General features: G+C 34.8%; 1 protein-coding gene across 1 annotated transcript; it reads left to right on the top strand.

Moving 5' to 3' along the window:
- Positions 1-2,794: 2,794 nt before the first annotated feature.
- pde9ab (phosphodiesterase 9ab) lies at positions 2,795-26,535 on the top strand. Its single transcript, XM_056457053.1, has 19 exons — positions 2,795-2,865; positions 8,712-8,782; positions 8,868-8,945; positions 11,660-11,703; positions 11,843-11,897; positions 11,980-12,050; positions 12,157-12,244; positions 12,999-13,080; positions 13,200-13,274; positions 14,751-14,837; positions 14,939-15,043; positions 15,321-15,403; positions 19,166-19,322; positions 20,966-21,079; positions 21,164-21,268; positions 23,749-23,877; positions 23,960-24,055; positions 24,155-24,225; positions 25,719-26,535. The coding sequence occupies exons 1-18, from the start codon at positions 2,797-2,799 to the stop codon at positions 24,203-24,205; spliced, it is 1,560 nt and encodes a 519-aa protein (XP_056313028.1). The 5' UTR covers positions 2,795-2,796; the 3' UTR covers positions 24,206-24,225; positions 25,719-26,535.
- The last annotated feature ends 935 nt before the right edge of the window (positions 26,536-27,470 follow it).

Below are 27,470 nucleotides of genomic sequence, written 5' to 3'. Positions count from 1 at the left end.
AACCACCACCTCAAGAACTCAAGGACCATGAGGAACAACATTATCTTGTAAAAATTATACTAATCTTTTTGGCCTAGGTCCCGAGGGTCATGGATGAAAACCAGACCGTGTTTATCACCTGCCCAATACCATCCCTACAGTGATGCATGGTGTAGCAGCACCAATTTTGTGAGGTGTTTCAGCAGCAGGAATTGGGAGACTAGTCAGGATTGAGGCAAAGATGAATGCAAATATCCACTGAGGCATTTTCTTTGAAGACTTGCTCCAGAGCACTCTAGACCTCAGACTGGGGTTCATGGTTCACCTATCAACAGGATAACAACCCTAAACACACCACCAAGATAACAAAAGAGTGACTACAGGACAATTCTGAAAGTCCATGAGTGGCTCAGCCAGAGTCAAGAATTTAACCCGATTGAACATCTCTGGAGCGATCTGAAAATAACTGCGAAGCTCCTAATCCAGCCTGGTAGAGCTTGAGAGGTACTGCAAAGCAGAACGAGAAAAAAATAGCTGTATCAAATTTGTAGCCTCATGCTGAAAGACATCAGACTGTACTTGGTGCGAAAGGTGTTTCAGCAAAGTACAGAGTAAGGCTGTGAATATCCATGCACTTGTGTAGTGATTGTTTGTTTTTAATCGTCATGTTGACTGATGGGTCAAAAATGACCAGTGCGCAACTTTAACAGCAGAAAAATGAAAGAAAAAAAAAGATTTGTTATTTTCTGTTTTCATAAGGACTGTACACGTTTTGGTTACAACGACTATTCAATTCTGGTGGTATAGTTAATTCTGACCCACCATTTACTGTATAAAACCATTTTTATTTAACAAAATCTACAGGCACACACAATAAGAATCTTTTGCTTTTATTAAAACTGTCTTGCTAAAAAAAACTTGACACCTGTGAAAACAACTTGACACCTATGCAGGTACCTTGAGCATTAGAAAATATAAACCTTTACTTTAGTCAAAAACAAGTGATGCCCACTGATAAAACATTGATGAAGTACTGCACACATATGAGGGAAAACCTGGACATTCACTGAGTTTGTGATGAATGATAAGGTTTTTTCCTCATGCAAAATAATTAATTTGAGGATTGAAATTAAATAATGGTGCTTTATTTTTTGAGGTTATCAGAGGAAGATGGTTTTGGGATATACAGATTTCTAAGACCACAATAGGGTTTTGTGAGGAGTTCAAACAAATTTTCACATTGTCATTATGGGGTATTGTTTGTAGAATTTGAAAGAATTTTAATTACTTTAATTTAAAAAAAAAAAAAAAAAAAAAATATATATATATATATATATATATATATATATATATATATATATATATATATATATATATATATATATATATATACAGTGCATTCAGAAAGTACTCATTGCACTTCACTTTTTCCACATTTCCAGGTTTTTTATTTTTCATAAATTTGCAACAATTTCAAAAATCTTTTTTTTCACATTGACATTGTCATTAAGGTGAATTGTGTGTAAAATTTAGAGGAAATAAATTAATTTAATCCATTTAGGAAAAAGGCTGTAGCATAAAAAAATATGTGTGTGTGTGTGTGTGTGTGCGTGTGTGTGTAAAGTTGTGATTAGTTTTTGGATACATTGTTTTAGTGTTAAAATAACTTAATTTGTATCCTGAAGATCAGCAAAGGTCTCAGGCATTCGTAACGTAATATAATTTTTGGTGAACTAACCCTTAATCTATAAACAAGCTAGTGAATATTTACAGTACATAGGCTATAAAAGCAAATAATCCTAATTAGCAAAATGAACATTCAATTTAACAAATATAAGCCCACATCAAATTTGATCGACCTGTAAACAGTCAAAGCTTGTCTCCTCAAGAAGTAGATGACATGAAGTACACACAGTCAGCTCTCTCTGTTGCTCAGTTCCTTGGCAACGCGATGATGATGATGGTGATGATCGCCTACTTAAAAGAGCAGAGCAGAGCAGAGCCGCGACCAACAAACACCTTCATCAGCATCTCCGACTGAATGGCACTCGCTGAGGTAAGACGACTGCTCATTTTATGTGCTGTCATTTATACTTTTGTTTTAGAAAACTAGCAGAAAGAACCTCATTTAAGTCCAACATGTTGCTGAGTCAACTTGGAACCATATTCCAATCAACCAATCAGATTTGAGGAACTAGTTTACCGTAAATGTAAGATTAGTTAGCGTTTGTGCTTTTAAATCATTATTATTCACCTACTGTATAATATCCGTTTGATTATAATCACTTAATGTTAGGATTAGATTTAGGGTTTAAGGGATAGTTCACGCAAAACAAAATGTAAATTCTGTCATCATTTACTTACGCTTGATTAAACCTGTTTGACTTTCTTTCTTCTGTTAAACACAAAAGAAGATGTTTGAAGAACGTTGTAACCGTTGACATCCATAGTTTTTTTTTCTTTCAATGGAAGCCAGTGGTTATAACATTCTTCAGAATATCTTCTTTTGTGTTTAACAAAAAAAGGAAAAAAATCTTAAAGGTTTGAAACCACATGAAGGAGACCAAGGTTTTTTTTGTTTTGTTTTTTTGAGTAAACCATCCCTTTAAGTATTGTTCTTATCAGGATCAACAAAACATGTTTAAAACAATGTCTAATTCAAATCAACAGTTGCTAGTAACATAAACTGTATTAACCAACATTGTGCTTTTATGTTTTTTTTTTTTTTTCTCGTTTGTGTACTCTGCTGGTTCAGAAAAGGACATAGTTTGTGTATCTGCTGATATATCATCATCATATTCATCATCAGAGGTCATCATGGGCTCAAGTTCTTCATCTTATGCTCCTAAAACTATTTATCTTGATGTGGATGGAAAAGTGCAAAGGGTGAGTCTCAAAATTTACTTACATTTTCATGATCAATAATAAAAAGTATTTGACAATCAATCACATATAAAAGTATATTATTCTAGATAAGCCAAATAGCATCTGTGAACAAGTGATGACAGAAGTAACTTGTAGTGGATGTATAGTCAGTTTTTCACTTTTTTTTTTTTTTTTTGAGCATAGTTTTATTTTCAATTTAAAATATTAAAGAATATATTTTATATGTTAAATGTATTATTATGCTATCCTGCAAACAAGTAGGTAAATAAATAAATAAAAGTATGGGGAAAAATTTCCACTCAAAATCTAGCACATTTTCCAAACAATTACAAAGAAAGGGAGTTACACACTAAATTTAAACTTACTATTTTGGAGTTAAGAATAATATATCATTCTTATAAGTGCTTTAAGTATATAAAAGGGTCCCAGAAAAAAATATTGTAAGGTTTGTAACTAATTGTTTTGTTAGGTATAAACATATATAGAAAAAAATTGTATTACTTGAAAAGTGTCTCTGGATTGACTGGATTTATTTTGTATGGGTTCGAGTAAAATGATAACATTTGTTTTATTATATAATGTAAATGTCTGACAAGAAAATATAGTTATTTAAAGCCTGTTTTGATTTGTTTTGATTAAAATTCATGCTTATTCCACTAAATATGAAATTCTTATGTTAAAACATTGATATTGTGTTGTCTGAAGATGAATGTAAACCTGTCTGAAATATGGCACCTTTTATTTGCAACAATAGAATACAAATAAATTCTAATTGACAATGTTTAGATTACATTTGGACTAAATCAGAAGTTTACAAATGAAAACAAAATATATTTTATTCAATAAGGTAATTTTTTTAAGTTTTTCACTCTTTTCTCTCTCTTGTTTACCAAGGCTGTATGTATTTGATCAAAAATGCAGTAAAACTGTAATAGTGTGAAATGGTATTACAATTGTGATGCAAAGTTTATTGTTCAACATCATCACATGTCATGTGATCTTTCTGAAAATATAATAATATGCTGTTCTGGTGATCAAGAAACAAGATCAAATAAGAAGTTGTAATGCTTATCATTTTGCAAAAACTTTAGTGTAGTTATTTTATTAATAGAATTCAAAAGATTTAAAATAGAAACCTTTATATCGTTACAGATTTTGTAAGTAGTGTGAGTAAATATTGACAGAAAATTCATTTTGGTTGAACTTTCCCTTTAATGTAATAACATTTGCAGCTAGTTATTTAGTTAAATTCAGGACAGACACTCCTTTTTAGGTCAGCATCTTATGTTAAAAAAATATTGAGGGTTGCAGATGTCTTTGACACACACACAAGCATGTGTGGCACCTGCCAAGAGCAAATTCAGCCCAGCTCACTATAGAGTCTAGTGCAACAAAAACACATTCACCACTACATTCGTGGTTAATTAAAATGAGAGTTAATGTAAACATGTAAATTCTGCATTATTTATTCATCCTTCACTTGATCCAAACCTGTTTGAGTTTCTTCTGTTAAAGACAAAAGAAGAAAATGAAGAAAGTTGGAAAAAACATCCATTGACTTCCAGAGTATTTGAAATATTGCATGAAAAAAATTAAAACGCCAAGATGCATAAATTTTAAAGATACAAGTAAAATACATATGCGCACACAGTTCAAAAAATTATTTTGCAGCTTGTTCAAACTACTTATTTAAAATGAGTATTAAAAGCATTAAAATAGATATTAATATTATAGGCTCAATGTAGTTATATAAGTAAAAATAGTTATAGAGTTTAATATATATAAGTACATAGGTTAATATAGTTATATACACCCAAAAAGAGGATTTTTGCTTCTTATTCAAATTACTTAATTAAAATCAGCTGAAACAACACAATTCTTGAGATTAGGGGGACAACTTAATTGTTTTACATTTAATCCAATTAAAAAAAACTTAAATCGATTTGAGTTGGGGCAACATGAATGAATTGTGTGGAATCCTGCATTTTTTACAGTGCAACATTTAATTATAATTTTTTTTTACAAGTTTAAAATAACTTTTTGAAATAAACGTTACATTAAACCTTTTATTTGATTAGAAAAATGTGCAAAAATTACAATGGAAACACATTTATTGAATAAATTCCAGCTTGAAGTCATGTCATTTTGTTTTACACAGATCATGTGATGACAAAAAAGCAGTGATGGACAAACTATGCAGCCTAATCCACCAGATTATAAAATATCTGAAATGTTGTTTTAATCATTTTAAAATCCCTCTGCCAAAGTCTGTCATCAAAGTTGTTTGGTATTATTACCTCCAGAATTATCTGGAGCGACTGCGCAACCGCGCGACTGTGACTGCACTCACAAAGACTGATCTCATGGCTCCAAAAGCCACCGCACGTTCATTGCATTTCGTCTTCTGCAGCGCAAGTAATGTGTTATATTATATATAAGCCCAAAGTGGCTTCTCCAACCGAAGCAAATTCTAAATTTCTTTTGATATTTGGTGGCAGTTTATCAGAAAATACAGATTTTATTCTGTTTGACTCATGAAAAACAGTTTATTTGCAACTGTTTTATGTGAGATTGGAGTAATGTGCATAAGTCTAATATGCGAAGATATGCGCAAGGACTTTTCATTTAATAGTGATATCCGAAATAAAGTGGGTCTCAGAATGTACAAGAAGCACTGCATTAAATTAGATTTTTCCCCATCATGTCTTTAAAATGTGAACATTCATTTTACCCCAGTATATTCAATGGAGCTTCTAGTCTGCTGATCCTGACGGGCACGTGCGTGTAAACGGCTTTTGATCTCGTTTTACGCTTGATCAACTTAATGAATGCCAAAGTTCATTTAACTTATTTTGTTGTATTTACATTACAACATCGATGCTGTAAAAGGAACCGTATAAAATGGAAAAAAAGTTTATCAGCATGGGAAGGAACATAGCTCTGCATTTGCATCTGTAGATGGAAACATAGCTTTTTTTTTTTTTTGAATATGCGAAAGGTACTCAAATTGGGATCATAAAATACAAAGAAAATGAAACATCAACAAAAAACAACAAAAAACAAAACAGCAATACAGTCAGGTACTGGCAGGTGCATGTGTAAATGTACGTGTGTGTATGTAAAGGTAACTTGGTGGACAGGTCAGAGTACATACATAAGGGACAATAACAGCCAATAAATGAAGCAAGCATCATATACATCAATAAAACCGATAGAAAGAAACCAGTCAGTGGTAAGGATTGACAACAATGCTAGTAATGTATGATGGTAATATTGACAGTAAAAAAAAAGATAGTACAACAGTGATAATAACAGAAAACAACAATAATTAAAGCTGCAAGCAGCGATGATAGGGACCTCGCACCCGGGCTCACCGCTGCCCGGCGGCCGTAGGACGACAGAGAACCGCGAACAATAATATTTTAGGCCGATACATAAAAAAATCTGATAAAATCACAGATTTATGGCAAACTTGCTCCCGTCAGCAGGTGGCGCTATGAATGTGACTCAACATTTTCATGTAGATGTCTTCAGGAGAGGATTTTAATCAACCATGTGAAATTTCAGGCAGATCGGACATTGTTTGGCTGAGTTATAGGCAATTTTACTGTTGCCACCAGGTGGCGCTATGACTGTGACTCAGTATTGGCATGTAGATGTCTTCAGGAGAGCAATCTTATCAACCATGTGAAGTTTTAGGCAGATCGGATATTGTTTGGCTGAGTTATAGGCAATTTTAAGTTTGACAGCAGGTGGCGCTATAACTTTATCGAGTTATTGGCATGTAAACATGTTCAGGTCAGGACATTTATCAAATGTGTGAGTTTTGAGGCAGATGGGATCATGCATGCCTGAGTTATAACAACTTGATGTTTGGTGGCGAATCATCAAAGTTTGCGAGTCCGCCACGGACACGCCCATCAACGAAAACTCTAGACCTTCACAATATATCATCGATACTGCTTTCAGATGACACCACTCAAATTTGGTGCTGATATCATGAAATTTGTGGGAGGAGTTTGTTTCGCTGTAAATCATGTCATTTCCTGTAGCCAGCAGGTGGCGCTATAACTGTATCGGGATATTGGCATGTAAACGTGTTCAGGTCAGGACGGTTATCAAGCGTGTGAATTTTGAGGCAGATCGGATAATGCATGCCTGAGTTATAAAGACTTGATGTTTCATGGCGAGTCGTCAAAGTTTGCGAGGCCGCCACGGACACGCCCATCGACGAAAACTCTAAAGCTTCGCAATTTAACATCGCCAAGGCCTTTAGATGACATAACCCAATTTTGGTGTCGATCGGATCAAATCCCTAGGAGGAGTTCGTTAAAGTACAACGCCTGGAAATGGCAAAATCGCCACTTTTTCGCCGCAAGAAGCCATAAATATCCGACTTCCTGTTGGGTTTGAGATATCGCTCCTTGAGACTTTTTTGTAGGTCTTGGCATGTTTGAGGAGTGTGCCAAGTTTCGTGCATGTGCGTGATTCGTGGCTCGGGGGCTTGTCCGTATCAATTTTCTAGGTGGCGCTGTCGAGTCATTTTGCCACGCCCACTTCCGAAACCTATAATAAACGTAAATTTTCGCCACTTCTGGGGCGTGTGCAAATTTTCGTGAGTTTTCGGGCATGTTTAGACCCTCAAAATCGCGATTCATTCGGGAGAAGAATAATAATAATAATAATAATAATAATAATAATAATAATAATAATAATAATAATAATAATAATAAACGGAGCAATTCCAATAGGGCCTTGCACCGTTCGGTGCTCGGTCCCTAATAATAAATCACAACTACTACACCAACTACTACTACTACAGAAAGTTTCTAATGTTACAACTACTACTGCTGCTACTACAGCCACAACCATGACTACTACTACAATGTCTACTACTACAACAATGACTACTACTACTGATACTACTACAGCGTCTACTACAACTGATTCTACTACAACAACATCTACTACTATTGATAATACTACGTCTACTACAACTGATTTTACTACAACAACGTCTACTACTACTACAGCTATGACTGCTACTACAACATCTACAACATCTATTACTTCTGATACTACTACACCGACAACGACTACTACTACTACTACTACTACTACTACTACAACAACAACACCTCTACTACTTTTAATACCACTATACCAACGACATCTATTACTACCAAAACTACTACAACTACTACTTCAACAACCCCAACTACAATCGCTACTACTACAATTACTACTACTACTACTACTACTACTACTACTACTTCTACTACTACTACTACTACAACTACAGCAATCTGAATAATGACAATGGTAGAAATACTTGTAATAATGATAATGAGGAGAGAACAGGAATACAAGTCAGAACAGTAATAATTATAATATTGGTAACATAAGTAAAAGTAATACTAGTAATGATAATAGTGAGATGGAAACATAGGAAACATTTTTTTCAACATTTTTCAGAATACCCAATGCTATCGCACAGCATTTGTTATTTTTAGAGTCAATGGCTTATTCTTATTAAATCATAAAATATAATTTGTACAATTTAATACAAATTGCTTATCCCCCAATGATGGTTGGGTTTAGGGGTGGGATCGGGTGCCATGCCTCTTTTTTTAAATCGTACAATTTTGTACAACTGAACTTGTTCTGACAAAACGTAAAATAGTTACGCTTCCTCGTAAGATCAGGCTGGAGTATCTTGTTTTGAGTTCAACAGATGAAAGAAATTCATAAAAGATTAGAACCTTTTAAATGCTGAGTACATTGTGAGGAGTTTTTCTCTTTTTTTTTCTTAATTGTGCCATATTCATGAGCATTCATGTTTTTAGGTGATTTTCAGTCGACACTGCAGTCCGTGTGACATTCGGGATCTTCTTTGTTCATCGTCCAATATTGCCAGGTATGTGTATCTTCTCATAGAGATTATAGCATGGATTATTGTCCAGAGGGTAAATTTAATAAATTTTTTATCCATTTATTTTCAGAAACACAGCTGTACTTCTGATTGACTCTGAGGGAGCATTGATATCGATTGACCCTACCATGCCTGCAAACACTCCAAAGTAAGAATTCAGCATAAAGACGATGAAGGGGTCCAAGACCACACAAATACAAAGATAGCTGGACATCTTTTCCTTTACTAAACGTACTAGTATTTATTTTCATGCTACTAGTATTTATTTTTTAGATACCGTCCATTAAGGTAGCATGTCTGTGTCATGATGCTTATTCATTAGCCACTAGTACTACAGATAGATAACTACTATCTATAACTACCAAGATAACAACTTATTCATTAACTATATTAACCTGTATAATGATATGTTACCATATGAAGAGTTCAGATGCAAAAACCTCTAAGTGCCATCTGAGATTTTCCTCTAAAATTTGCGTTTTGCTCAGCCTGTTATGTTTATGTTCAGTTATTTTACTTTAAAGTTAATGAAAATAACTTATTTTTTGCAATAAGGGTCAAATAACTGAAATTACACACAACAGCCTGAGAAAAAAGCAAATTTTCGATGAAAATGTCGGATGGCACTTACACGTTTATACATCTAAACTATTCATATATATATATATATATATATATATATATATATATATATATATATATATATATATATATATATATATATATATATATATAAAAACCTGAAAAATCACATGTACAAAAGTATTCACAGCCTTTGCCGTGAAGCTCTGAATTGAGCTCAGTTACATTCTGTTTCCACTGATCATTCTTGAGATGTTTCAGCAGCTTAACTGGAGTTCACTTTTGGTAAATTCAGTTCATTGGACATGATTTGAAAAGGCATTAACCTGTCTATATAAGGTCCCAGGGTCGACAGTGCATGTCAAAGCCCAAACCAATCATGAAGACAAAGGAATTGTCTGTAGACCTCCGAGACAGGATTGTCTCGAGACACAAAGCTGGGTAAGATTACAGAAACATTTCTGCTGCTCTGAAAGTTCCAATGAGCACAGTGGCCTTCATCATCTGTAAGTGGAAGATGCTTGGAACCATCAGGACTCTTCCTAGAGCTGGCCGGCCATCCAAGCTGAGTGATCGGGGGAGAATGGCCTTAGTCAGGGGGGCGATCAATAACCCGATGGTCACTCTGTCTGACCTCCAGCGTTCTTCTGTGGAGAGAGGAGAACCTTACAGAAGGACAACCATCTGTGCAGCAATCCACCAATCAGGCCTGTATGGTAGAGTGGCCAGACGGAAGCCACACTTTGCCAAAAGGCATCTGAAGGACTCTCAGACCATAAGAAACAAAATTCTCTGGTCTGATGAGACTAAAATTGAACTCAGGATAGAGGGAAAGATGAATGCAGCAATGTACAGAGACATACTGAATGATAAACTGCTTCAGAGTGCTCTTGACCTCAGACTGGGGCGGCAGTTCATCTTCCAGCGGGACAATGACCCAAAGCACACCGCCAAAATATCAATAGAGTGGCTTCACAACAACTCTGTGAATGTCCTTGTGTGGCCCAGCCAGAGCCCAGACTTAAATCACATTGAAAATCTCTGGAGAGATCTAAAAATAGCTGTACACCATCGCTTTCCATTCAACTCGATAGAGCTTGAGAGGTACTGCAAAGAGTAATGGACAAAAATTCACGTGCAAAGTTTGTGGCATCATATTCACAAAGACTTGAGGCTGTAATTGCTGCCAAAGGTGCATCAACAACGTTATTGAACAAAAGCTGTGAATACTGATGTACATGTGATTTTTCAGGTTTTTTATTTTTAATAAATTTGCAGCAATTTAAAAAAATAAAAAACTTTTTTTTACATTGTCATTATGGGGTTTTCTGTGTAGAATTTTGAGGAAATAAATCAATTTAATCTATTTTGGAATAACGCTATAACATAAAAATGTGGAAAAAGTGACGCGCTATAAATACTTTCCAGATTCACTGCATATTAATATCTATCCTAATGCTTTTAATATCCATTTTATAACCTATTTTTTATTATATACTTGTACTTCATTAGCTAGTGCTCATTCTTTAAGCATAGTACATTTAAAAAAAAAAACAACTACTTATTATAAATATATAATTATTTTGTTGGAGTGCAGTAAGTGCACTATTCTGTGCTTCTGAATGGCTGTATTTCTGTCACGTTTCGTCTGTTGCAAACAGCCAAATTGATTATCACTGCGTGTTTCATCACATAGCATGTTGTTATGACACAGGGTTACAATGTAACCTGCTCACCTAATGTTTACACTCATAATATTTATATTATTTGCTAATTAATAACCACCTCATGTGGAACTCTGAATCTGTGTCTCATTTTAGAGTATGTTACTGTCCACCGGAGGTTGCATTTTCGGTCGCGGATGCATACTTTGAGAGCCTTTCTGACTGAAGGAATCAAATACGTTGTTTTCCACCAAGGCACGCTGTTTTTCGGCACATAACACACATTTTCAAAGCAGAAAATCTGACTAAAAATCGTCACTTCCCAATAAACATGGAATTTGGAACTTGCTTTAGAAGAGTCAAAAACTTACATACATTAACCTAAATGAATAAAGCATATAATAAATAAAAGTAGTTTCTGTTCGATAGGTAAGAGTCTCTAAAGATAAGTACTTATGATTAAATACTTATATTTAATAATAGGTCATACACAACAAATCGTGTATCAAATATGGACAAACATAATTTCATGTTTCATGTAATGAATAACTTTGTAAAATGATCATGATTTCTTCTTTCTTTCCTGCATTCTTTCTCTCTTTCTTTCATTTTCAAGCAACTTATATAAGGTTATGCCTCATTCCACTAACCAAGGAGGAGGTAATGGAAAAACTCGTGAAATATCATACATAAATAATAATAACATTCACATAATTATCCAAAGGCAATGTCAATGTATAGCGTCAAGTAAAAAATAGATTAGAAAATATGGCATAAATATTTTTAATCCCCTCAATAGAAAAGGAAGACATGTTCCAGAACGTTCTGTCACAGGTGGCCGAGCAGTTCACCAGGTGAGATGTCTCATATTCTGTTAAAACTTACGTCTTCTAATTGAAATCAGTGTAATGGTAACGGTTGAGCTTTTTGTTTCAGAGCTTTCAGGATCAGTGAGCTGAAGACTGAAGTGACCAACAGATTGGCCATGCTGGAGAAGAGAGTGGAGCGTGAGTTATGATCTGATGAGCTCTAATGCATGTCAAAACCTTTTACAGTCTATGGTCAAAACCCACATCTGATGATCTGAGCTGCCTCTGCGTGTGTTGTTTATAGTGGAGGGACTCAAAGTGGTGGAGATTGAGAAGTGTAAGAATGACCTGAAGAAATTAAAGGATGAAATGACCTCTAGAGGATCAGTGAGGTATGAGACCATTTTATTTTATTTTATTTTATTTTATTTTATTTTATTTTATTTTATTTTATTTTATTTTATTTTATTTTATTTTATTTGTTTTGTTTTGTTTTGTTTTGTTTTGTTTTGTTTTGTTTTTTAATTTTACTTTATATTTCATTTCATTTTTACCCCTTATCTTTTATTTAATTAAATTTTTGTATTTTTATTTACTTGTTATTTTATATTTTACTTTATATTTTATTTTATTTTTATCTTTTATTTTATTGATTTTAGTATTTAATTGTTATTTTTATATTTTAGGTTATTTTATTTTTATTTTATATACTATTCTATTTTTGTATTATTTTATATGTTATTTTCTATTTTATTTTTATTGTTTTATATATTTTTATTTCATTTCCAATTTTTATTTTATGCTTGAATTTATTTTTATTTTATTTTGTTATTTTATATTTTATTGTTTATTTATTCTAGATTTTTTATTTAGTTTAGTTTAGTTTAATTTAATTGTACATTTTATTCTATTTCTATTATTTTCTATATAATGTTTATTATTTTATAAGTTATTTTTATTTACTTTTTACATTTTTAACATTTTATTTTTATTTTATTTGTGTAATTTTATATTTTATTGTATATTTAATTATATAGTTAGTCATATATTTATAATTTAGTTTACTTTAGTTTTAGTTATATTTAGTAATATATAGAGTAGTATATAGTTTAGTCTTTTCATTCATTGTTTTTCTTTTGAAATCAGAGTAAACTGCAATTGCAAATACAACTTTACTGATGATGGAAAGAAACTGTCACCTAGACGAGATGTCCCAAACTACCCAAAAGTAATCAATCAATCAATAAATCAATCATTTTTGCATTCATTCAAATGGCAATCTAATAAAACGTTTGCAATACTGTTGTAATCATATATAATGCGTTGTTTTGTTGTGTGTTTGTGCAGTACACACTTTCTCAGGAAACCATAGATGCTCTGAAAAAGCCCACGTTTGATGTATGGCATTGGGAGCACAATGAGGTTTGTCATCTTTTCTGTTGTTTGTTTTACAGACATGCATTTGGTTATGATTTTTGTTCAAGTTCCTACTAAAATCAACCAAACCAAACCAAACAAACAAAATAACCTAACTTTAAAATACTTTCAAAATGAGTGCTTATTAAAACAGTAATACTTGAACAGTTTGTACAGTAGTACAAACTGAAATCAAGTTTTTATTGGAAATAAATGAAAATGCTTAACAGTATAAATTTATGTTAAACACATTTAGGTACATTCATATTAAAAGCATTATATTAAATTAAGTAAGTAGTATATTGAATGTTTTTGATTTTGCACTGATGGTAATTATTTTAAAACTTGTATGTGATGTATTAAATGTGTTTGAAATAATTTTGAATTGTTTATGTTTTATATTTATATATAAATTAAAAAAATTATAATTTTCAGTAAAAGTTAAAATTGTCAGGTGACACAGTGGCTCAGTGGTTAGCACTTTCACCTCACAGCAAGAAGATTGCTGGTTCGAGTCCCGGCTGGGTCAGTTGGCATTTTTTGTATGGGGTTTGCATGTTCTCCCCGTGTTGGCGTGGGTTTCCTCCGGTAAATACAGTTTTGTGGCAACAGTGTGTGAATGTAGCCAGCCTCTCATGGTAAAAAATCTTCGTAAAGAATGGAAAAAATATTTGTATATAATCACACTTGATAAAAACAATGCAGAAACACTTTGAATGACATTCTCACTTTATAAATGTCATCAGAGGGGAAAATTCCCACCCATAAGTAGGCCCACACGGAATCTGTGCACGCAGAATTACGTAGATTTTACGCAGATTTCCACAGATTCCCAGCCCATAAATTCATATTATTTACTTGAGTAAATGTGTGTAAATCTATATTTATTGAGTTTTTAAATTATTACAGTAATATTATTGTCTAATATGAAACCGTTCATCTGATTTATTTACAATAAAGTTTGTACAGTAATATTTCCTGTCTTTTAGTAGATCAGAATCAGAATCAGAGCTTCATTGCCAGGTATGTTCACACATTCGAGGAATTTGTTTTCGTGACAGAGCTTCTACAGTGCAACAGGATAACAGAGACAGGACAAAAAACAGATAATAAATATATAATAAATATATATTTTTAAAAATAGAAGTAAGAAAAAAAATAGAAGAAGCAGAAGTGGAGAATGCGTATAGATGTATGAGAGACTTGCTTTGTTTACTAAATAAAGTGAATCTAATTGGATTGTCATTTTAAACATTAAATAAAAGTTAAAAAGATATTATTTTTTATTTCATATATTAAGGTTTTAGTTATGATACCCCAAAATAATTCTGCAGATTTTTACCAAAATTCTCTGCAAAAATAGCAAAAAACATCCACAGCCTCCGTGTGGGCCTACCCATAAGTGACGATCTCTCTCTTAAGCAAAGACCTATATATAGAATTGATTGTGTCTGTTAGTTAATTGACTAATATTGTTGTCAGATGCTCAGCTGTCTGGAATACATGTATCATGACCTTGGACTGGTGAAGGAGTTTAACATGAATCCTATAACCCTCAAAAGATGGCTGGTAGGACAAACTTTGTTTTCTAACCTGTATTTTTGACTTTTTGAATCAACTCAATATTTATTAGACCTTAAAACTCTGCTGTGTCTCTGCCAAAATAAAAGCTGGCGATTCAAGAAAATTATCGCGACAATCCTTTCCACAACTTCCGGCACTGCTTCTGTGTCAGTCAGATGATGTATGGCATGATGCACCTGTGTGGCCTTCAGGTAAGTGGATCTGTATGTGTGTGTGTATGTGTGCCTTGTATTCCTTATGTTGAAATAGCCAAATGGCCCCACATATATAGCAATACCAGTACATTTTGACCTTGTGTGGACATTTTTGGTCCCCTTAAGGAAAATGGCTCATAAATCATACAGAATTAAGTATTTTGAGAATGTAAATGCAGTGTTTCCTGCAAGGGTTAGGTTTAGGTGTAGACTTTGTATAAACATTATAAAAATCATTAAAATCAGATCAACAATCAACTTTTTTGTGCTGTAGGACAGGCTGACTATGACAGACATGTGTATTTTGATGACTACAGCAGTGTGTCATGACCTCGACCATCCGGGGTACAACAACACGTATGTTACTGAATTATTTTTCATCCTCTTAGAAAACAAAAGCACTCAACACTGGCTATTTTATTGTATGCTTTTGTTTGACACTGACTAAACTTGTGACAAAAATAAAGCTTAACTTTATTAAATGTGCCCTTGTGCTACAAGAATTAATACTTTTTAAAAAGTATTGGGAATGTCTCAAATTAATTATTGGGGAAAATAACAGGAGCTCAAATTGACAATTTAAAGTAATTTGGTTCAAATAAAATTCAAAAGTTACACTCAGTTTGTATTTAAAGGGATATTTCACACAAAACTGAATATTTTGTTATCATTTACTCACCTTTTTCTTGTTCCAAACCTGTTTGCGTTATCTTTTTTGTTGTTATCTTTTCTATTGAACACTAAAGAAGACACTTTGAAGAATGGTGGAAACCAGTAACCATTGACTTCGATCTTTTTTCTACTAAGGATGTCAGTGGTTACAGGTTTTCAGCATTCTTCAATATCTATTCTTTTGTGTATAGCAGAAAAATAAACTTACAAAGGTTTTAGAACCATGAGGATGAATAAATGCTGAGTACATTATATTTTGGCATGAACTATCCCTTTAAGTATACATTTATTTTAAATAGTGCTGGGTAAAGATTAATCGCATCCCAAATAAAAATTTAGTTTTGACATAATATATATGTGTGTTATATATGTATATATAACATGTATATATATATATGATACACACACACATACATAGAAACCAAACTATACAAAACCATTTTGTTACATAGATATTAAAATTTTTATACAATTTGTATCATAGGCGGCCATTAGTCTTTCATTGAACAAAGACGGTTGACGTTGTATATCCACAAGATGGCGACAGAGACCGCATAATAAGCCCTAGAGAATAAAAACGGCGTCATTTCTAACAACAGCTGATCAAATCATTATAAAAAAGGTAAATGACATTTTGAGTCGATCTCTCTTTTTTTGTATGTTGTAGTTCTGTATTTATACCATATAATTGTAGTGTACTAAATGTGAGATGGGACTCATATCTGGAATGTCTGTATTTTGTATTGACCACTCTTTGTACAACCCTGAGTTACATTTTGGTTGCCCATCTGTTTGTTTTTAATGTGTCTAACACAGCAGTAATCTGGTAGTGTTTGCACTGCTTTGGCTTTTTCAAGGTTAATTATTGTGATATGCCGATTGCAACAGAGAAGTACTGGGAAAATTCTGTAGACTGATGCCATTTCATGCCGTTCACCCTTATAATCTTAAAATGTGAGCAAAATCACCTGTTTTGTCATTACTTTAGACATTACGCTAGAGAATCATTCAAACACTAGCTCTAAAGTGACGTTTGTGAGGTAGCAACGGTTTCTGCTGTTCTGACGTCAGCTGCAGATGTGAATGAATGACGGAAGAAAGTAGTTCCTCATACAAAAGGGTTTTTAGACTCTCCGTGTTTGATTTTCTTTTTTTATACACATATGCTGTTGAACTGTTGTATAAACGCAATATCACACGAGTAGCAGTGCAATATGGCTGTATATTGTCACAGGTGGGACACTAGCACGCCTCCCACCTGTGACAATGTACAGCCACATCGCACTGCTACTCGTGTGATATTGCTCATACAGTTGAGGTCAGGATTATTAAACCCCCTGAATTACTAGTCCCCCTGTTTATATTTTTCCCAAATTTCAGTTAACGAAGAGAAGATTTTTTTCAACACATTTCTAATCATAATAGTTTTAATAACTAATTTCTAATAACTGATTTATTTTATTTTTGCATTGATGACAGTAAATAATATTTTACTAGATATTTTTCAAGACACTTCTATACAGCTTAAAGTGACATTTGAAGGCTTAACTAGGTTAATTAGGTTAACTAGGCAGGTTAGGGTAATTACGCAAGTTATTGCTGAGCCCCTTCCTCTACTCCCTTTTTACCATCGACTGTAGACCTGTGAACAGATCCAACAACATCATCAAATTTGCAGATGACACCACAGTGATTGGTCTAATCAGCAATAATGATGAGACTGCCTACAGGGAGGAGATACAGCATCTGGCCACTTGGTGCACTGACAATAATCTGCTCCTTAACACCAACAAGACCAAGGAGCTCATTGTGGACTTCAGGAAGGGACGAACACGCTCACATGATCCCATCCACATTAATGGGATGCCTGTTGAGCCGGTCTCATCCTTCAAGTTCCTGGGGACCCACATCTCAAAGGACCTTTCCTGGACCACCAACACCTCCAGCCTGGTCAAGAAGGCTCACCAGCGCCTATTCTTCTTGAGGCAACTTAAGAAGAACCAGCTTTCATCAGCTGTCTTGGTGAACTTCTACCGCTGCACAATAGAAAGCATCCTGACCAACTGCGTCACAGTCTGGTATGGAAGCTGCTCTGTTGCTGAGCGTAAGGCACTGCAGCGCGTGGTGAAAACTACCCAACGCATCACAGGGACTACACTGCCAGCCATTGAGGACATCCAAAAGAAACACTGTCTGCTCCGAGCACGCAGTATTCTTAAGGACACCTCTCACCCTGCTCACAGACTGTTTTCTCTCCTGCCTTCCAGCAGGCGCTTCAGGCTCCCCCGGACAAAAACCAGCAGACTGAGGAACAGCTTTTTCCCCAGAGCTGTCTCCCTTTTGAACTCTGCCCCTCACTGACTCTTTTGCCCCCCCCCCCCCCCCCCAATACACCCCCCCCCCCCCCCACACACACACACACACACACACACACACACACACACTCCTCTAACTTATACTCCTCACAATCACTGCACTGTTTAACATTTGCACATTTAAAGTTTGTACATATTCATTGCACTACATTGCACTGATTCACTTATTTGAACTGTACATACCCACTGCACATGGACATTTGTAATTGTTTATCTATCTGCCACTCATGATTATTAATAGCATCCTGTACAAATATTCATTTATCGTAAATCTGTTCATAGCTAATACAACCTGTATATAATGTTCATAGTACTTCCATCTTTAAATATTAACATAGTTTTTCTATAACTGCACTTTATAACTTATACCTGTATCCTGCACTTGCTGCTATTGCACTGCTGGTTAGACTGAAACTGCATTTCGTTGTACTTGTACTTGTACATGTGTAATGATAGTAAAGTTGAATCTAATCTAAAAGCTATTGACTAATGATGGTTTATCTGTAGGCATTAAAAAAATTGGTTTTAAGGGGCTAATCATTTTGGCCTTAAAATGATTCATAAAAATTTTTAAACTGCTTTTATTCTAGCCGAAATAAAAGAAATAAGACTTTCGCCAGAAGAAGAGACATACTGTGAATTTTTTTTTTTAAATCATTTGGGAAATATTTAAAAAAGGAAAAACAATTCAAAGGGGGCTAATAATTCTGACTTCAACTGTATATTATAAATTTAAAACTTATTTTCTTCTAGCCAAAATAAAACAAATAAGACTTTCGCCAGAAGAAGAGACATACTGTGAAAGATTTTTTTTTTTTTATCATTTGGGAAATATTTAAAAAAAAGGAAAAAAATTCAAAGGGGGCTAATAATTCTGATTTCAACTGTATATTATAAATATTTATGGGACTTTTATTTTGGATGTTATTAATCGCAATAAATCTTTGCCCAGCACTAATTTTAAGTTAAGTTATTATTATTATATGCTAAAAGTGTACTTTGATGTATGTGTGTATTAATGACATCTCTCTCTTTTATGTCGGAGAAGCAGATTAAAGTTTTGTGTGTGCAGGTATCAGATTAATGCTCGCACTGAGCTGGCTGTGCGTTATAATGACATCTCTCCACTGGAGAACCATCACTGCGCTGTGGCCTTCCAGATCCTCTCCATGCCTGAGTGCAACATATTTGCCAATATTGAGCCCGAATCCTTTAGACAGATACGACAGGTACCTCTGACCCAAACAGATTCTGTACTGTACTGTACATGTACTTAACGTAAACATTTGTGACCCTGGACCACAAAATCAGTCATAAAGATTATTTTTTGGAAATGTACATTTATAAATAAACTAAAAGCTCACTATTAAGCTATCCATTGAGCTGGGTTTTGTTATGGTATGAGGATATTTGGCTGAGATACAACTATTAGAACATCTCAATCTGTTTGAATAGTCTAAATTGAATTCTTAGCTATGCATAATTCTAATCAAATTAAGTTTTGATATTTTTAAGGAAGCAAATGTACAACATATATCAATAAAGAACCTTTAATTTAGACTGCATTATTAAACATTTTATGGTTCGCAAGTTGGTTTTCAAGTTTTTAAACTTTGCATTTATTTGAATGAAAATAATCTTTTTTATTTTGTAATGTTATTTATTCCTGTAATTTTTAAGCTGAATTTTCAGCAATTACTGGAATACACCGGTATTCAGTGTCACATGATCCTTTAGAAATCATCTAATTTATGATTTGGTGCTTTACATTTTTTTTTTTTATCATAAATGAAAACTGCTAAAAAAAAAGTGCAGAAAAAACAGCATTTATATCTTTTTGATCAATTTAAAGCATACTTGATGAAGAAATTAATTTTTGACAATTAATTGACATTAATTTGACATTAATTTTAATTGTTTATTAAAATATCAAGTGAGACATAACATTTTAAATTGTCATTGTAACAGTCTTAAATCAATACATATTAGCAGATAAAAGATTTTTTCTTCATTCTTACACCAGTGTTGCTATGAAGAACCTTCAATGTTCATTTAAAGAATTAGTTCAGCCAAAAATTACAATTCTGTTATTAATTACTCACCCTCATGCCATTTCAATCATCTGAGACCTATGTTCGTCTTCAGAACACAAAGTAAGATATTTTAGATGAAAACTGAGAGGTCTTTCAACCTCCATAGATGGCAATGGTCCAGAGATGTTAAAAGAAAGAGGAATTAAAAAAGAACTAGAAAAGTAACCAAATAAATTCTCAAAGCAATCCAGTTGTTCTTCAGTTGTTCAAATGTAATCATATGAAGCTCCAAGAACAGTTTTGTGCACCAAAAAACTGTAAAAATTACTTTGTTGCCCTATATCTTCTCTCCCTTGTCAGATTAGGGTGCACATTTACTACAAGAAATACAACGTATTTCCATTGTAGTCAACCTTGCAGCCCGCAAGCATTGGATTGTCTGTAGTAAATGCACATCCTAATCTGATGTGGAAAACATAGACGAACAGAGTTTTTCAGGGGTATTTTTGATACTGCACTAAAGTGTTCTTGGAGATTTGGTCCCTTGAACGCCTCTGGACCAATGCTGTCTAGGATAAGAGAGCTCTCAGGTTTCATCTAAAATATCTTAATTTGTGTTCCAAAGTTTCAGGGATTGAAGTAACACAAGGGCGAGTAATTAATAACAGAATTTTCATTTTTGGGTGAACTAACCCTTTAACCTTTTTAGTTTCACAGAATGTTCTTTATTGCAAAAAAGTTTCTTTGAGGAACCAGTAATGATTTTTCATCGTTAAGAAAATGTCTGTTATTTTTATTCTGATTAAAAATCCTGGATGTGTTATTTGTATTTCCTCTAGGCAATCATTACACTTATTTTGGCGACTGATATGGCCAGGCATGGAGAAATACTGGAGTCCTTTAAGCAGAAAGTGGACAACTTTGACTTTACCATTGAGGAGCATGTTAAATGTGTATGTGTGTCCCGCTTTTATGACTTACATTGCTTTGCAAATGCTTGTTGGCTCTGTGCTGTATGCATAATTCTGTGTCTGCAGCTGAAGATGGTGTTGATCAAGTGTTGTGACATCTCCAATGAGGTGCGTCCCACTGAGGTGGCAGAGCCGTGGGTGGACTGTCTGCTGGAGGAGTACTTCATGCAGGTACTTCCTTATTAGCAGTCCTTCCATACAAATGAAAATATTTCCTACTTCATATATTTAAATAAGTTTGCCCAAAAATGAAAATGTACTTGCCATTTACCACTCAAGTGGTTCCAAATATTGATGAGTTGAATACCAATTGTAAACCGTTAGATATTGACGTCCCTACACTGTAAAAGTGATTAGATACTTTATCTTTTTTTTAAAGTTAGTAAACCATACCTGCAAACACTCTCGTTTTTCCCAAGAGTCTCCCTTATTTCACACCCATCTCCTGTCACCCTTCTCTTTTGTTATTGTTCCTGTAATTCATGGGATTTTGCTTTATCACACCCCTAAAGACACAACTGGAATCATTTTTCAACAAGGTACTGGAAATATTCCTCAGAGATTTTGGTCCATATTGACATGATAGCATCACGCAGTTGCTGCAGATTTGTCGGCTGCACATCCATGATGCAACCTCCCTTTCCACCACATCCCAAATGTGCTCTATTGGATTTATGTCTGGTGACTGTGGGGGTCATTCAAGTACAGTGAACTCATTTAATCCTTTGTGTCATAGATTCAACAAGGTACTGGAAATATTCCTCAGAGATTTTGGTCCATATTGACATGATAGCATCACGCAGTTGCTGCAGATTTGCTGCCACACATCCGTGAGGCGATTCCTCCATTCCACCACAGATCTGGTGACTGTGGAGGCCATTTGAGTACAGTGAACTCACTGTCATGTTCAAGAAACGAGTCTGAGATGATTCATGCTTTGACATGGCTCATTATCCTGCTGGAAGTAGCCATCAGAAGAAGGGTACACTGTGGTCATAAAGGGATGGACATGGTCAGTAACAATACTCAGAAAGGCTGTGGCGTTGACATGGGCCCAAAGTGTGCCAAGAAAATATCTCCGACACCATTACACCACCACCACCAGCCTGAACCTTTGATACAAGGCAGGATGGATAAATGCTTTCATGTTGTTGATGCCAAATTCAATCCATACCATCTAAATGTCGCAGCAGATATCAAGACTCATCAGACCAGGCAACGTTTTTCCAAACTTCTATTGTCCAAATCCTGTTCTTAGCTGACAGGAGTGACACCTGGTGTGGTCTTCTGCTGCTGTAGCCCATCCGCCTCCAGGTTCAACATGTTGTGCATTCAGAGATGCTCTTCTGCATACCTCGGTTGTAACGAGTGGTTATTTGAGTTACTGTTGCCTTTCTATCAGCTTAAACCAGTCTGGCCATTCTCCTCTTACCTCTGGCATCAACAAGGCATTTGCGCCCACAGAACTGCTGCTCACTGGATATTTTGTCTTTTTCAGACCATTCTCTGTAAACCCTAGAGATGGTTGTGTGTGAAAATCCCAGGGATCAGCAATTTCTGAAATGCTCAGACCAGCCCGTCTGGCATCAACAACCATGCCATATTCAAAGTCACTTAAATCACCTTTCTTCCCCTTTCGGATCCTCGGTTTGAACTGCAGATCGTCTTGATCATGTCGACATGCCTAAATGCATTGAGTTGCTGCCATGTGATTGGCTGATTAGAAATTAGCATAAACGCGCTGTTGGACAGGTGTACCTGATAAAGTGGCTGGTGAGTATATATAGGGATTTATAGTCAATTGCACAGAATTCTAAAGCAGCTACATTTTCAGCATTCATAATAACAAGAATGGTTTATTAAGAAGCAAATTAACAAATTCAAATGATTTCTAAAGGATGATGTGACACCAAAGCCTGAGGCTAAAAATGTAGCTTAATAAATTATAAATAAAGCATATAAATAAAAAGCATTTTAAAACATATTGCAATGGATAAAGTTATATCCATTGTATTATAATAAAGTTATAATAAATTGTATTAATATTTCAGCTTATCAATGTTTTATGATATTTAAATAACGGCAGAAATGTATGCATAAACGTTGAAACTGTTGCAAAAATATCTCTGACCCAAACATTTTTATAAACGGTAGTATATTTAGAATTTATTTATTTTAATTAAAATATTTAAATTTAATTCAAACTTTTTCATTATATCCTTGTATATTTTTGTGTTGGCGACGCAGTGACGCAATAGGTAGTGCTGTCACCTCACAGCAAGAAGGTTGCTGGTTTGAACCTCGGCTGGGTCAGTTGGTGTTTCTGTGTGGAGTTTGCATGCTCTCCCTGCGTTGGTGTGGGTTTCCTCTGGGTGCTGTGTTTTCCCCCACAGTCCAAAGACATGTGGTACAGGTGAATTGGGTAAGCTAAATTGTCCATAGTGTATGAGTGTGTATGGATGTTTCCCAGAGATGGGTTGCGGCTAGAAGGGCATCTGCTGTGTAAAAGATATATGCTGGATAAGTTGGCGGTTCATTCCGCTGTGGTGACCCCGGAATAATAAAGGGACTAATCTGAAAAGAAAATGAATGAATGACTGAATGAATGAATATTTTTGTGTTATTTCCTGATGTGTGGTTTGTTTTGGCAGAGCGACAGAGAAAAGTCAGAAGGTCTTCCCGTGGCTCCATTTATGGATCGAGATAAAGTCACCAAACCAACGGCACAAATTGGCTTCATCAAATTTGTCCTCATCCCAATGTTTGAGACTGTCATGAAGGTTTGTACACTCAACACACAGCCTGACATGCAACTTTGAACTAAAGTTTAATAACACATTTGTCATGTGTGTCTATGTCCAGCTCTTTCCACAGATTGAGGAGATCATGGTTCAGCCTTTGAGGGACTCTCGTGATCACTATGAAGAGCTCAAGCAGATTGATGATGCCATGTCAGAGGTAACAACACCGGTTCTAAAGCTTTAAAGCTTTGGTCTTCTGTCCAGAATGCAAATCAGATAAGCTATTTTTTAGCCTTATGGTTTGTCTTCTCTTCAGGCACAGAAGAAGAAAACAGAGAGCTTGTCTTTGGGTGGGAAGAAGAAATAAGTAATTTGCTTCTTTTTATGGTATGGAAAGAGATTTCAACCTCATCGTTTATCAAAACAGCAAAAAAAATTGGTGTAGAAACTATTTTGCACACTATTTTTTAACAGTTACAACTAAATGGAATTTTACATTGTTTTGCTTCAAAAATGAAATCGTATTTACAACATTTTTATAATGGGCCTCTTTGATTAAAATGAGTTGCAGAACAAGAATGAAACATATGTAATTATTGATAAATATTCTTGATTCATTTTGAATTGAACATCAATCATTTACCTTCGGCTTAGTCTCTATTTTAGAGAATGCCAAAGCGAAATGAACTGCCAAGTAATTTAGCGTATGTTTTATGCAGCAGATGCTTTTCCAGCCGCAACCCAGCATTGTGAAGCACCCATACACACTCATTCACATACAGTACACACACTCATACACCACAGACTATTTAGCTTACCCAATTCCCCTGTACTACATGTCTTTGGACTTGTGAGGGCAACCTGAGCACCTGGAGGAAACCCACGCAAACATGGGGAGAACATGCTAACTCCACACAGAAATGCTATCTGGTTCAGCTGGGACTTGAACCAGCGAACTTCTTGCTGGAATGCAAGAATGGAGGCCTTTGATTTTTACATTTACAAATAAATTATTAAAAAGAATGACTAAAATGGTGTAAAAACCATTTTACCAAGAAACTGTGTGTAAATTTCCAATACAAAAATGCCAAGAACTGAAAATAATTATGCTGAAGATAGATAGAAAAATTTGGAAGTTTTTTTTAACGTAATACAAAAATCTCTTTTTATGGTGATAAATATCACTCTGATCTCATTAGGAAACGTAAGTATTTTACATTTGGTCAGTTTAGTGGCTATGTTCGTACAAATTCGTACAAATTAAGTGATATTAAAATGTACGATTTTAAAAAGGAGATGCGACACCCAACCTAAACCCAACCATCATTGGTGGGATAAGACAATCATACTAAATTGTATGAATGGGATCGTACAAATTTATACGAAATAGCCACTGAATCAAAAAGTTATACGAATTGCTGTGAGATTGTGTAGGAAATCTCTTTAGACTGTGCAGACATCACAGTTGTAGCAGGCATCCAGCATATAAATAGTTTTTAATCTATCTTGAAACTATCTTGACTTTGATTATACCCTACTACTCTTTATAGGAGCTAATTTAGTTCCCCCCAAAAGAAGTTCAAAAAAATTCCAAACGCCTGCTGTGGGAAAAAGTGTGTACTTCTGCAAAAAAAAAAATAAAAAATAAAATAATTTTAGGAACTATGTAAATGTTCCTACAGTGTTAAAGTCATTTTTTATTCCAGATAATGTTTTGTTCAATCATTAAAGCAAAAAAAAAAAAATATATATATATATATATATATATATATATATATATATATATATATATATATATATATATATATATATATATATATATATATATATATATATATATATATAAAACAGCAACTTTTTGTCCTGTTCTCCTCCTCTAGAGCTCTCAGGCTGATCCAGCTCCTGGTTTCCTGAAACTGCGGTTTTGAACTGTTTGGGCTCTCCAAGCACCCTATTTCTGAAGGAGAGCGTTTGATCACTTCTGTGTACCCGAGACATCCCGAATGTCCAGAAATGTGGTCATCAATAGTAAGAAGAGCTTCAGAATAGCTGACTCTGCTGATTTTTACTGCTGGTGTAATTATTGTTCACAGATATGTTTGCACTATTGAAATGAAGTGCTTGGCCCTCAAACATCATTTTATTTTCATAGGCTAAAATAAAATAAACACTTCTCGGAACTGGAAAATGCTTGATTAAACAATGGTATATGACAGAAACTGATTTAACTTTGGCATGTGTTGATTTGACAGAGTGAGTTTTGCAATAACTGACTTCACCAAAGAAGTTATTAAAGGGCACCTATGGTAAAAAATCTACTTTTCAAGCTGTTTGGTCAGACATATGTGCATGTATGGTGTATAGACCGTCATATTGGGGTGATATAAGCACACCCAGTGCTTTTTTTTTCAATTTAACAACATAAAAAACGGTGGACCAATTGGAGCAGTTTTCAAACCGACCGCAACTTTACGTAGGAGTGTGGTCCCCCCGCTCACCAATATTGATTGACAGGCGCGTCATCATATCCTCAGTTTGATGATTCACGTCTGCCATTTTCAGCGTGAGTCGAAGCGATACCACTAAAGGAACACGCTAGCTCTATTTTTAGATGCAAGGCTCATTGGGCTCAACACAAGATCAATATTCTCCACATTATCGCTCTAATCGGAATTATTGGTTGTATCTTTAGGTAGGTTTGTAAACATGTGTACTTCTCATTGAGTCTACCTTATACTTCAGCAGTTTGCATTTCTCGCGATCCCAGAAGCTCCCGGTGATCTTAACTAGCATGCGTTTTAGAATTCTAAACCTAGGTTTCTATCAGGGTACACTCAAGTCGACGGCTGGGCGCCGCGGACCGCTGCAGAAACCTATGTTTAAAATTCAAAAATGCGTGGCGCGACGATTCGGGACACGTCATGTATCTGCCGCGCCACAGAGAGTGTCTGGTGTGCCGTGTCGCGGCTTCAAGCGGCGCATCCGGTGCCTCAGTCAAAGTTAATTCAGTGTGCGTGGTTATTAGTTTCTGTGTACAAGCTCGGCACTTGAAACTAGCACACAGTTGGCTGTAAAACTGTACAAAGACACATATGATTTTGTACTCTCTGCTTGGTCTGTGTCCGAGTCGTACATGTACGACTGAATGCTGTACCTCTCACTCCAGCTCTGCCTGTCAGACTCTGTTGCAAACGCAGAGCGGGTGAGCTCATGGCCCCGCCACCTTGTTTCGTTGGCGGGAAGCCGAAACTAATTTACATGTGAAGCAACACACCCATAAATCAGCGAACTGTGGACACGCCCCCAACATGACACTTTTTAACACATTATAATAAAAAATCTGAATTGTGTTTTAAACTGAACCTAAACTGGCACACTCAGAAGAACCATAATATTAATATTAAGTCATAAAAAAGAGGTAAACTATGTGCCCTTTAATAAAATGTACTCAGGAAAACATGCTACCCATTGTTCAAATAGAAAACATTATAAATGAACAAGAAACATCAATAAAACATAGACTGACCTTGACATTTCTAAATTGGTGGTGTTTTACTTCAGATAGAATTCTCAGATATGCACATTATACACATATTAATGTCTGGATCTTAAAAATTAAGTTCAGATGAAAG

Source organism: Danio aesculapii, chromosome 5, assembly GCF_903798145.1.
Source record: "Danio aesculapii chromosome 5, fDanAes4.1, whole genome shotgun sequence".
Classification (NCBI taxonomy): Eukaryota; Metazoa; Chordata; class Actinopteri; order Cypriniformes; family Danionidae; genus Danio; species Danio aesculapii.
This window is presented reverse-complemented; position numbering and strand designations above follow the sequence as displayed.

Bases quoted from the DNA above. Each gene is read 5' to 3' on its own strand.
- pde9ab (XM_056457053.1), top strand. From the start codon at position 2,797: ATGGGCTCAAGTTCTTCATCTTATGCTCCTAAAACTATTTATCTTGAT. The intron at 11,704-11,842 runs GTAATGGAAAAA...TCCCCTCAATAG, and splicing joins TTCCACTAACCAAGGAGGAG to AAAAGGAAGACATGTTCCAG. The intron at 15,044-15,320 runs GTAAGTGGATCT...TTTGTGCTGTAG, and splicing joins TGCACCTGTGTGGCCTTCAG to GACAGGCTGACTATGACAGA.